At 42.4% G+C, this 13,390-nt stretch overlaps 1 protein-coding gene across 1 annotated transcript; it reads left to right on the top strand.

The window, feature by feature from the left end:
- Positions 1 to 121: 121 nt before the first annotated feature.
- On the top strand, positions 122 to 10,960 carry plbd1a (phospholipase B domain containing 1a). The gene is made up of 11 exons (XM_078269218.1): positions 122 to 334; positions 961 to 1,183; positions 1,420 to 1,503; positions 2,376 to 2,517; positions 3,408 to 3,548; positions 6,451 to 6,595; positions 7,041 to 7,241; positions 7,747 to 7,887; positions 7,983 to 8,168; positions 9,380 to 9,486; positions 10,078 to 10,960. The coding sequence occupies exons 1-11, from the start codon at positions 265 to 267 to the stop codon at positions 10,252 to 10,254; spliced, it is 1,617 nt and encodes a 538-aa protein (XP_078125344.1). The 5' UTR covers positions 122 to 264; the 3' UTR covers positions 10,255 to 10,960.
- Positions 10,961 to 13,390: the final 2,430 nt, after the last annotated feature.

The raw sequence follows: 13,390 nt of genomic DNA, 5'->3' as shown, positions 1-13,390 counted from the left end.
CTGAAACCGAAAGAAACGCAAAATTAGCAAGACTTATATGACATTTAGGAGTGAATATCTGTTACCACTGAAAGGGAACATGCAGTCTCTTGTTCCTCCCTTTTCGTCCTGCAGCCAATCCGGAAACGTTCCGCTCCCTGGAGCTCAGGTTGACTCGGACTTTCCCTTCGCCACCAACTGATTTCCTCTTCGCATGAATCACTGTTGAACGATTCACGTCTCTTTTCTGCAGTTCGTTTGGCTTTCGCTGTTTTTTACACAGCCATGCTTTTACTAAAGAGGCTATATGTCTTTCTTTTATTTGTTGTGGCTACGACCTTCGCCTCTGATGACAGTAAGTGAGCCGAGTTTATGGGAAATCACGGGTGGCTGTTTAAGGATCTAATGGCTAATGGGTTGGCTGTGAGCATGCATGTATTTTGTATTATTTTTACTCAAACTCTGTATTAACTGTTGTGATTTCAAAAGAAGATGACCGCTTGAGTGGATTCTGTTTTCTGTGCTGGTATAAGAGACAGGGTAATCCTCACTAAAATGATTTACTTTTAACTTTTATTTTCGTTTATATCCATAAATCAAAATAAGATACGCCTAAATAGAAACAAGAAAGAAATTCAGACATGCAGTGGTGGGATATTTTTAGTGAATGGGACATAGCCTAGTCTTGTGACCTCTTAGTAGATGTCATCTGTCACTCAAGCTAAAAAAAAAAAAGTATATATATAAAATACAGTATGCACAGTATAGGTGCAACAACAATAGGCTACTACCATACAATCAGTATAGACCAGCATAAGCTTATAAAAGAAACTAACTAGATTTACTGCACATGGGACTGCACTTGTATTCTCGGAGTCAACTCTCCCCAACTGTATTGTTTTTCACAGCCTCAGTCTCCATAACTGTTCAAAACCTCCATTTTGTTTTGTTTATGTCCTGTAACTGCCATGGATTTCTCAGCCATGACAGCAGCCACGGTGTACTGGGACCACCAACAAAAGATGGTCCTGCTGAAGGAGGGGGTCCTGGAGACGGATGGGGATGCATACGGGTATCTGAATGATAACCTGTCCAGTACAGGCTGGAGCATCCTAGAGATACGTGCCGGGTACGGAAAGACCCCTGAAACTGATGAGATGACCTTCTTCCTGGCCGGCTACCTCGAGGGCTTCCTCACTGCCCAGTAAGTGTCCCGAATGTGCTGCTATGCTCGCTGTTTCTATAAAGCTGTTCCAGTATGTTGATCAGTGTGAGTCTGATGAGAAACTCTATAAAGATGAGAAACAGATAGCTGGTAACAATTAAGAAATGTTTGACAGCACACACCAGCATACCAAACATGATCAAACACTTTGTTTGAAGATCATACTGTATTTTTTATTATTCTGATTACATTCATTTAGTACTCTTCCTCCCCAGGCAGATGATGGACCACTACACCAACATGTATCCACAGCTGATCAATGACCCAAAGATTCTCATCCCCGTTCAGAATTTCATGGCGTGAGTCTGTTCTCTTTTCCTTTAAAAGAATTAAAACCACAGCAACAGCACCGCAGTCCCAGACAGTAAACTAACTTAGTCACATGTTATGATCTCTCATATCCTCTTCTCAGAGTTGATCAGTTTAGCTCACACCCAGCTCAGACTATGATGTGTCCAGACATACTGTAGATACAGGTACAGGGCTTTAAATTCACTTTTTTAATCACCAGCCAACATGGCTAGTACATTTTTAAAGTTACCAACCAATCATATTTTTCCCGGGAAAATAAAAACAGATTATAAGTGCCGCTGAATACATTTAAGCATCTATGTTTCTTTAAAAATATGTGTTTGGGTTGATGGCTGGCAGATATACAAAATATAAACATTAACATTTACTTTACTCTTTAAAAATATCTCCTTGTTTTTTTTTTGTTTTTTTTTCATGGTTTGTTTCGCTTCATTCCATTCGCCCAAAAGTCTTGCCGGAAAACAGACCAATCTGTTAACATTGACTTGTCAGATCATTTCTGCAGCCAGCCGAATTAAACCGAGGCATTACATGTCATTTTAGCTGACGCTTTTATCAAAAGCAACTTACAGTTGCTGCATATGTCAGAGGATGCACGCCTCTGGAGCAACTAGGGCTTAAGCATCTCGCTCACGTACACGTAGGTTGATGTATCGCAGTGGGAATTGAACCTAGATCTCCCACACCAAAGCAATGTGTCACATCCACTGCGCCATCACCACCCTGAGGCTTTGCTGCATTCATCACCGGCCAAATTGGCTCGTAACTTTACAATGTTATACCAGACAAAGTAAATTTTTTACCAGCATTTGGCGGGTGTCAATTTAAAGCCCTGATCATGTCACTCCTGGGCTTGTAGGAAGCAGGATGAATGGACCAGAGAGCAGGTGAAACTGAACAAGAGCTCTGATCCTCTGTGGAAACATGCAGGCTTTATCGTGGCTCAGATGGACGGACTGCAAGCCGGAGTCGCACACTGGGCCAAGAAACAAGGGAAAAAGGTATAAAGGCCACATATAACATGAACATGATCTTATTATTGTATTTTAACTCTTGTTTAAACAGGCTCTTTTTCATGCATAGAAGCCCATAAAAAGAAGAATAAAAATACAGAATACAAAGCAGTTGTTCACATTCAGGTTTCGAGTGTACACTGTAGAAGAAAATGAACTACCTAATAGTTTTAGTCACATATTATCCTCATATTCTCTTTCCAGTTGACTGATAAAGTCCTGCTGCTCTGTATGACATTTTGAATGTGCTGAAACAGTTTTACCTAATCAACCAACCTTTAGCGTATCCTGATTTTGAGAAGAGAACTTTTTCTTGCACAATACATTTATGTTAAGATAAAACATAGATGGGCCCTAATTAAGAAAATCCTTATAAAATGTACAAATTTGAATCTTATCTTTACATAACAGCTGTGTGGTACATGGCTTTAAATACAGCTCTGCCCAGTTCTTATTTAAAATGAGGAACCTCCAATTCAAACCAAGCTTGTGATCATAGATCACATTTAGTCACTCTGATATGGTGTGCCTTATTTAGGGCTTGTCGATCTAAAGCAGATCCATTTCTTCCAAAGGTTAGTTTATGATCCACAAGACAACACTTATGGTGCCAATATGACTACAGTATATTATTATCAATGAAACTTCCATTATAACAGACTCTTTCTAAATTTCTAAATTGCATCTATGATAGCTTGGATAGTGAAGATTATAGAAAGTCTCCTAATAGCTCATGATTTCAGTGATTTTGTAATAGAGATTTATTTTTGGATTTATTGGCTGTCTTCCTATTAAAGCAACACTTCTATTCACCATTCATTTTTATTTTTATTTTTATTTGCTGACCAACAGCTGTTTATCTGGTGTCCTTCCCATAGCCGCTGTCCCTGTTTGCCATCCAGTTCCTGAACGCAGTGGGAGACCTGCTGGATCTGATCCCAGCCTTGGTCCCCACCTCCAACCCTCTGCTCAGAAACTCCAAACTCCCAGGGATGGGTCACTGCTCTGCTCTCATCAAGGTCAGAGGCCAGTAACGCTTATTACATACTCTACATAAGGAATTCACACAGCAACACAAGAGACCGTGTTACATGAGGGGTGTTCCTCAATGCTCCCGTGTACAAAATCAATAAGTGTGTATCACACCAAAAAAAGCGATCCGGCAAATTTCCACAGGGTTGTGCGGCGGGGGGAGTGTCTGAAAGTGGCCCATTTGTGTGACGTCCTGTTGTGTTCTTTAACCCCCCAATGTAGCACAATTAGAGCTTATATTTGACAATTATTGTTTTCCGTTTTTTATAGATCTTAACGTTTCCGACCGCACTTGAAGGCAGCTTTATTTCACAGGAGAGAGAGAAAGAAAAGAGAGGAGCGAGACAGAGCGAGTGCTTTGTTGTTGCAGGAAACAATCAGCTTGACTCCCGGGCAGTTCACTGCTTGTGTTCGGTTTTTTTAACCTCATAGTGTTTTAAAACTTTCTTGTGGCAGCGATAGAGGCAGTGATGTTTCCTGTACACTGTACGGGATCCTTGCACCGCCTCAAACCATAGCTCAAAACACACCGACAAGTCTGATCCCCGGTTACATGATTGGCCACCGCAGCGTGACGTGGGGTTGCGTTTCTCCAACAGTTGAGTCGGTCTGTTCCGCTGCAGGCCCTCTGCGTTTTTTCGCGTGTCTCCTGTTGTTGTAAATTATAGATCTGACGCCAAGGCCAGATTAATGGCTCGAACCCAAACGCCAACTGCCCTTTTTCAGATACTTTTCCTGTTTCTCTTCAAAGTATGACAAAATCCCAAAAAGTCTTAGAAAAATCCACAAGAGTCAGAATCAGATGTAAAAAAGAGAGTTTTAATGTGCTCAACACACTCAAAACCCGAGTAAGTTCCGGACAGCTTACTGAAGATTTCTTTGTCTAGTGTTGCCATATATCTGCCAAAAGAGACTTTCCCACAAAAGAAATCCCCCAATAACAATTTTCAGGACATGCTGCTTAAGAATCCAGTTGAATACTGTTGAGTCTTGCTGACTCCGATCTTTTTTAGCTGACTTCACATCTCCCAGGCCAAACCCTCAGGCAGTTGGCCTGGTGCCAGTCTCTGACACTGTAGCTTGCATCATGTGCAGTGATGTGACTTATGGGGAGGAGAACCTGGGGTTTCTCTCTGGCAGGCACAAGACGTCACCGGGTCTATACCCCAAAGGCACACATCATATACTTGCCCCTAAATTAATTATACAGCTGATTTTATCACATTTTGACACAATACTCCCCTGCGGCAAAACACATGCTGCAGCCTTAACACACCACCCCCATTCAAAATGAATGGAAAGACCTGCGTTTTTGCCAGACCTTGGGGGGCACGTGCGCGGTTACGTAAGGCTTCTATCATGTGGACGCCATCATTACTTAGAATTCCTCATGGGAGCCAGGTTTGCGTAAACAAACAAGGAATTTGACTCCGGTTAAACTTTGCTCTCAAAGTACAACACTCACTTAACATATAAAGAGTAAAAACAGAAAGGAGAGTAAGAAATAGAAAGAAATACTGTTACGTGTATAACAATACAATAGAATTTACAAATTTACAAAAATCATACAATAACAATTGAAGAGAGGGAAGGAATAGTGCAATATCAGTATACAAGTAAGATCTGAGATTTAAGATTGAAATATAAATATAGTGCAAGGCAGTTCAGTGCAATGGTAATATATTAATAACAATATTGTAATTGTAGGATTGAAATAGACATGAGGTAGATGAGCAGAACAGTGGTGGTTGACTTTGTTCAGTGTGAGAGTGGGGGCTATTCCTGGGCATTCAACAGAGTGACTGCTTGGGGAAAGAAGCTGTCTTTGTGGCGGCTGGTTTTGGCGAACAGTGCCCTGTATCTCCTACCAGAGGGAAGGAGGGTGAACAGTTTGTGACCAGGATGTGAGGGGTCTGCAGAGATTTTTGCTGCCCTTTTCCTGACCCTGGACCAGTACAGGTCCTGGATGGAGGGAAGGTCAGCTCCAATGATCCTCTCTGCAGCCCTAATTGTCCTATGCATTATTGCATTTCATGTCTGGCAACCCCGGTGTCAAAATGGGCAACAAACAAACAACAAACAGGCCAAAACACATACAGACATTCTGTCCCGGAAAGGAAATTTCAAAGGAGAAAAATACTGGCTTTAGCATTGTTGTCAGAGAAGATAGTATTTCAAATTAGAATGTTTCCTCAATATCTGATGGCATATTGTGGTCATTTCTTGATTAAATACAGTAAATATATTACATATCTGCCACTGGGGACTGTGCTGTCTCCTTTTCTGTTCACCTCATACACCACAGACTTCCAGTACAACTCAGTCATGTCACTTACAGAAGTTTTCTGATGACTCTGCAGTTGTTGGGTGTATAAGGGATGGACAGGAGGGGGAAGCACAGGGCACTGGTGGACCTTTGTGGAGTGGGCTGGTAAGAATCACCTGCTGCTGAATGTGGATAAGACCAGAGAGGGAACGTCTGCGCAGCCCCTTTGCATTATGGGTGGAGATGTGGACATGGTTGAGGAGTACAGATACCTGGGTGTTAACATTGACTGAAAAATCAACAGCACTGCTGTTTACAAGAAGGGGATGAGCAGGCTCTATTTCCCGAGGAAGCTGAGATCCTTCAACGTGTGCAGCAAAATGTTGGAGATTTTCTCTCAGTCTGTTGTGGCCAGCGCTCTGTTCTCCTCTGTCCTCTGCTGGGGCAGCAGCATCGGAGCCAGTGACACAAACAGACTGAACAAACTGATCAGGAAGTATGTCCGTTATTGGTTGCAAACATCTAATCTAATCTAATATTGGACCTTTAAGGATGACGCCTATTGCCTACGTATTGACTGTTGAGTCTAACCCCATTTCACTGTTTTCTGTCCTCCCCGTCAGATGCTGCCCGGCTTTGAGAACCTCTTGTTTGCCCACTCCAGCTGGTACACGTACGCTGCCACAATGCGGATCTACAAACACTGGGATTTCCGCATCACCGAGCCCCACACCGCCACTGGGAAACTGTCCTTCAGCAGCTACCCTGGTGTGTAGGACCCAGATTTTCTCCATAGCAAGAATTCTTCAAGGATAACAAGGACGGCACACAGTAAAATTGTATTCCACGAAAACAAAGATTTACCACAGTCAGGATTTTTCAAAATGGCAAGAGCCCATGATGTCCAACAGGACACCATATGTTATACACTTTCTCCGTGCTTTCGATAAAACACCGCTTCTTTCCTGTTCACATATAGTCATATTCCACATGATTTTCTGCTTGTCTGTGCAAAGGTTTGACACTTCCAGGTATAAGAATCTTCGATTATCTCTACTAATCTCCTACACACACACACACACACACACACACACACACACACACACACACACACACACTTCTTTCTGATATGTAATCAATGAATCGACATTTTGGGAATGTGGCTTGTTTGCGAAGATTGTCAGAAATGGTCTCCGCTTATCTCTCTCTTCAGGTTTCCTGGTGTCTCTGGATGACTTCTACCTCTTGGGCAGTGGTCTGATGATGACCCAGACTACCAACAATGTCTTCAACTCCTCCCTTTTTGACAAAATCACTCCCAACAGCCTGCTGTCGTGGCAGAGGGTCAGGCTGGCACACAGTTTGGCACGTACCGGAGAAGAGTGGGCCAAAACCTTCTCCATGCACAACTCTGGTGAGCGATTCTATATTTGTATAGCACTAAGCACTGTAACAAACTATTTTAAAAGAGAGCAGTAACACAAATCTATAATAGTTAATTAAAGACCATTTTATTCAGAATAAAATCAATAAAGCTTAATGAAATGAATGTGTACGTACACTACTGCCAACCTTTTTGCTTTTGATCTTTATTGCATTGCTTTTACCTTCCAGGCAGCCATTAAAATACATTTATTTTAGCACACAGTAAGATCAACTTGCATGGACCTGATACTTTTACACATCAAAGTCTGTTTACAAGTATCAGGGTAAAAAAAAAAAAGTTGTATGAATCCCTTTGTGTCTTCAGAGCAAGCTGTGTGAAATCTGATAAATTTCCTCATGTGATGTCACATGAGTCAGCATCAGTTGGGGCTGAAGACTCACCAGCTCACCACACCTCTGCAGCCAGCAACATTAGCCGCTGCTAGCATGCGTGGAATAAAAAAAGGGCGATATCTCTGGCTCTGCTTGTGTAGGTACCTACAACAACCAGTACATGGTGTTGGACAGGAGCAAAGTGAATCTGGGCCACAGCGTTGATGACGGCGCTCTGACGGTGGTGGAGCAGATCCCCGGGCTGGTGGAGTACTCTGACCAGACACAGGCTCTGCGCAGAGGTAACAACACTTTTGGTCTGGTTTTGGTCTACAGTTTTTGTTTCATTTGGACGTTTGTAGAGTTTATTTATTCCCGCTGCCTCTGATAACCACAGGTTACTGGCCGTCCTACAACATTCCCTTCCACCAGAAGATCTATACGCTGAGTGGTTACGGAGACATGTGGAAGGAGTATGGAGAGGACTTCTCCTACGATCTCTGTCCCAGAGCCAAGATCTTCCGCCGTGACCAGGCTGATGTCAAGGACCTAGACTCCTTGAAGTACATCATGAGATTTAACGGTGTGTGGCTCTGTCTCATTTTGTCAGTTTACGGTGGTGTGCATAAGTTTATGAACCCATGCTAAAGTTGACTAAAAAGAGGAATAAAAATCATCTTTTGGAAATTGATCTTAATGCCTTAATTTAAAAAAAATTCCAACCTTTAAGGACACCACTTTTCTTTGTGAATGAATAATATATCGTAAATAAATAAATGTTCTTCCTTAAAATACAGGGGGAACCCCTATGTTAAATTCCCATAGAGGCAGGCAGGTTTTTATTTTTAAAGGCCAGTTATTTCATGTATCCAGGCAACCCGGTCTCACGCCAGTTCGTGAAATGGTCACGTTATTTTGATTTATTGATTTGTGTACAGGTCACGATTTTCTCGTTGATTTCGTGTACAGGTCACGATTTTCGAACGTGACCATTTCACGAACTGCTATGACACTGAGCTGTTCTGGGGGACGTAACAACGGGGAAATGAAACGCCACACGCCGGCGACAACAACGGAATGAAAGTAGCACTGATCTGCATTTTGTGTCACAATGATCAAACACACAAGGTGACGTGCAGACAAAGGAGTGGAAGCGCTGCTGGGTCTTTCTTGTGTTCAACCAAAGGTGCTCTTTGCGGGTGCACTGTGTTTATCTCTCATGTGAAGGGCTCATTGCATGAGTGGAAACGGATCTCAATTCCAAAATGCATGTCTCCTTCAAAAACAATCCCAGGCACTCCGTAGGTTTTGTGCAAAAATAAAAATGCATGGCAATATATTTAAAATGACCAACGCGTTTCGACTCACATCTTCATCAGGGTCATTGTCTGCATTGAAAAACACAGTGACATGTCTGTTAAATGTCTGAGCTCCGCCAGGTTATCATGAATCTTTGCTTCGCATATGACTAAGCAGTAGATCTGATATAATAGTCACCATAATGTTGGCATTTCATTGTAGTCATTTTTGTAGTTGCTTGTGTCTCTTTGTAGTCCTTTCATGTTTCTTTGTGGTCATTTTGCATCTCTTCATGGTCTGTATGCGTGACATTTTCGTAGGTGAAGGCCAAGGGCCCCCTAACACTTTGGGCCCCTGAGCCTGTGCCCGGTAGGCCCGTTCAGTAATGTTATCCCACATTTTTAATGAAGATCTACATATTAGCCCAGAAGAGGACTTGTGAATATTCCAGTGGCCACATGTTTAATGTTACCGTTGTTGTTTGTTTCTTTTCAGACTACAAGAAGGATCCATACTCCAAGGGTGACCCCTGCAAGACCATCTGCTGCCGTGGCGACCTGAGGGCAGTGAATCCTACACCTGGAGGTTGCTATGACACTAAGGTAGTGCCCTGTTACCACGGTGATCTTGCATTACAGTAATAGTAGTCTATATCCACGACATTCCACTTCCGGGATTGTTCAGTTGATGCCGGAAAATCCGCCTCATTTCACTCCTTTTCGGCCAGATGTCCGTTACCTTCATCTTTCTTTGTGTTGGCGTTCTAAACTCCGGTGGATTTCTGAAGACTATCGTGAACTGCTCCTCAGATCTCTGCAGGGTAAATCCAGACAGCTAGCTAGACTATCTGTCCAATCTGAGTTTTCTGTTGCACGACTAAAACAACATTTGAACGTACACACGTTCCACCAAAACAAGTTCCTTCCCGAGGCTATTTTGCAGAGGCACCATGGCTCTGTTCAATGCTTAGCACCGCCCAAGACGATTGTGATCAGTTTAAAGAAATGCCAATAAACCAGAGCACGTTTTTCTCCCGTCCCGGAATGCTGTGTGGACTAGCCAGACCTTCCTCCGCAGCGCTGTGGAGGAGGGTCTGGCAAAGCGAGACTACCGTAATAAAGGTCATGTAGGTTTTGTAAAATCTGATACCTTTTAGTTGATTTTCTCTGGTTCCTGTGTTGTTCTTCATCCAGGTGACAGATTTCCACATGGCTGGGGACTTCAGTGCGGAGGCGGTGAACGGGCCAACGACGCAGGACGGACTCCCACCGTTCATCTGGGATAATTTCAGCAGCATCAGCCACCAGGGTCTGCCACAGTACTACAACTTCACCTTCGTCAGGATGCAGCCTCTTCTCTTCGAGCCATGAGAGGTGTGTGTGTGTGTGTGTGTGTGTGTGTGTGTGTGTGTGTGTGTGTGTGTGTGTGTGTGTGTGTGTGTGTGTTGTGTGAGACAGAGAGAGAATCTGTCTTTCTGATGCTTTCAGAGGAATGAATAATGATGTTTCTGTTTTTGTGATTCACACATCTATTTACACACTGATGATTTCTGAATGCGTTCTTTTCAAGAGTTTACATTCTGAATAAGTGTAAAAGTATCTCCTTCCACCTGATAAAATGCAACATGTCACACTGCCAATCAGATTTTGAATCCATATTTGAATGTGTATATGTCTCATGTCGATTATTTTACCCTGGAATACAGTAAAAAATAAACAGTTGTCTTTTTTTTATACCTGCAGCCATTCGTGCCTTAAACACTGAGAGTAACCTAATGATTTCATAAAATGTAGAATCAATGCACTAAATCAGTGGTCATGCCGTCTTGAATCTTTTTTTTTTTTTTTTTTAAATGATTGAATTTCTTCATGCATGCAAACACTATCTCTTCAGTGGTAAATGAAACAATCAGTGCAATGTTATACTCAGGGCTGCTTTTCTAGTGCTGTGATTTATGTGAATCAAAATCTCAGGTTTGTATTTTTGTTGTTTGCTTGTGTTTCTTTTGTAATATGATGTGTAACATCTGCATCATGCCAACATTTGAAATTAAAGTTCTACAGTTGTACCAACACAGTTCCGTCTAGAATCTTTTTCCTGTTAAAGAGTTTCAAATTTCACCGGTACTAGCTGCTGTGTGTTCTGGGTTGGGAGAGATTCAAGTCTCTACACTGACCGGCTTGTTGTGCATTCAAGCAATATTGTAACCTGACACGCCACATGGGTTTAGTCAGTGCTTAAGTTGTAAAGTGGGAGGTCCCGGATTGCAGAAGGGGGGGTGGATCCGGCGACTCAAAACCAAGGGGGTAAGCCTCTCCCCAGGTTGCGTAGCTCCTATGATGCTACCAAGCCATCACCTCCCATTAGCATTCCATTGATTCCCATTCATTTTGACGTCACTTTGACAGCGAATAACTTTACATCTGAAGCGTTTAAAGACTCTATTTGTCCATTGTTTATTTCTAAAGAAACACGACAATGTATAAAAGGCTCCATTACCTTGTATCTCACGTTATGGCCCCGTAGCAGACGTTTTTGTAAAAATAGGCTAACGATTGTGTCATAACCACGCGACTCACTGTCGCATAGTAGAGGAATTACCGTATTACGACTTACATTAGCTGTTTAAGTTTAATTACTAATGTTAACTAGCATTTTAGTTAGCAATAATTAGCCTGGGCCTATGTTATCTCCTTACATATACCTACGCTCTCCGTCTCTGCTAGATTGGGAATGATTGAGATTTCTCTTGGCACAGCTACCAGAAGACTTCCAACTTTCAGACAGGTTGCTCACGTCACATCTACGTCGTCTCTCTCAGTTGGAGGCTGCGCAGTAACGCTCAGCCATCACCGGAAAAGTGCTTCTAATATCCTTCACTGGTCTCCGTCCAGAGACACGGGATCTGTTGGTCCATTTATATACCGTCTATGGTCAAAACGGGGGTTGGAGGTAACGGAACAAAAAAAATACACTGCCTAGCTTCTCTGACTAAAAAAACCTAAACAACACTGTGTGTACATCAGGGCAATGTTTCTTTTTATTTCAGAACATGCACTGCATCGGTGCGAAATGTAAAAAATAAAAATAAAAATAAAAATAAAAAATACACTGCAACTTGGATATACAATTTATTTTTTTCATTAAGGCGATTCATTTTTCTTGGTGACACAGGAGGTGCCGGATCCAATAAAAAAGGTTCCGGATCCAACGTCGGAGGTATCGGAACATGTTCCGGCGTGTTCTGGCTCAAATTAAGCCCTGGGTGTGGTCGGGTTTGGTACGCAGAAGAAAACCGGATTTTCATGTGATATGTTAGGCTATCCTGCGATTCTCTGGATCTTGTGATATCATGAGAATCCAGCTACCGTGCAATGTAAGCAATATTATTCCCACTTTAAAAACGTCAACCCTTACGTAGAGTTCTGTTGAAAGCTCGCTGCTGTCAATAACAAGAAGTTAGGGAGACGTTCTTCTCAGAACATGTTTTAGAATCGGAATCAGAATCAGAATCAGCTTTATTTGCCAGATATGAGGACACATACGAGGAATTTTGCTTTGGATTATACATTGCTCACAATGTGCTTACTCATACAAAACAAACAACAAAAACAACAATATATAGGCTACACACTATAAACAGAAACAATATAAACAGGTTGAGGCAGTAGTGCAATGAAGAGTGTAAAGTGTGCAGGAGTAAATTATTTTTATGATAAATTATTATTATTATAATTATGGAGCATAGTGCAAAGGATGCTGGTATAAATAAGTTAATAAATAACTTTTGAACCTGACACTGTGAGTCAGAAGTCAGCTGTCAACAGTCAAACTGTTCCTGAGTCTGTTGGCGTACAGAGCTCTGTAGCGCCTACCAGAGGGGAGAAGCTGGAACAGGTTGTGTCCGGGGTGAGATGGGTCTGTAGTGATGTTTCCTGCCCGTTTCCTGACTCTGGAAGTGTATAAGTCACGAATGGAGGGCAGGTTGGCACCGATGATCTTTTCAGCAGTCCTAACTGTCCGTTGTAGTCTGCTCTTGTCCTCTTTGGTGGCAGATCCAAACCAGACAGTGATGGACGTGCATAGGACAGACTGGATGATGGCTGAGTAGAAGTAGATCAGCAGCTCCTTAGGCAGGTTGAGCTTCCTGAGCTGGCGCAGGAAGTACATCCTCTGCTGGGCCTTCTTGATGATGGTGTCAGTGTTGGGCTCCCACTTTAGGTCCTGGGATATAGTGGATCCCAGAAACTAATGAGCTGTTGTGGAGCCGTCAGTCAAATGAACTAAATGAACAGTCATAATGGTAATCTGTAAAATAACAAACAGTTGTAATCAATCATTATCCTCACCAATTAACCCGGTGGACAAACGGTAAAATGATCATGCATTAACAGACATAGAGACAGAAAGATCAGAAACTCTTTGTTTTTTAAACATAAATGCAGCTCTCTCTCTCTCGCGCGCACGCTTTGCCCCTGGGGACACATGTAGTGATTCACTCTTTCC

Source organism: Sander vitreus, chromosome 15, assembly GCF_031162955.1.
Source record: "Sander vitreus isolate 19-12246 chromosome 15, sanVit1, whole genome shotgun sequence".
Taxonomy (NCBI): Eukaryota; Metazoa; Chordata; class Actinopteri; order Perciformes; family Percidae; genus Sander; species Sander vitreus.
The sequence above is the reverse complement of the archived record's forward strand: the minus strand, read 5'-3'. Positions and strand labels throughout refer to the sequence as shown.

Coding starts and splice junctions, on each gene's coding strand:
- plbd1a (XM_078269218.1), top strand. CDS start 265: ATGCTTTTACTAAAGAGGCTATATGTCTTTCTTTTATTTGTTGTGGCT. Junction 335..960: donor GACCTTCGCCTCTGATGACA/GTAAGTGAGCCG, acceptor TGGATTTCTCAG/CCATGACAGCAGCCACGGTG. Junction 1,504..2,375: donor CCCGTTCAGAATTTCATGGC/GTGAGTCTGTTC, acceptor CTGGGCTTGTAG/GAAGCAGGATGAATGGACCA.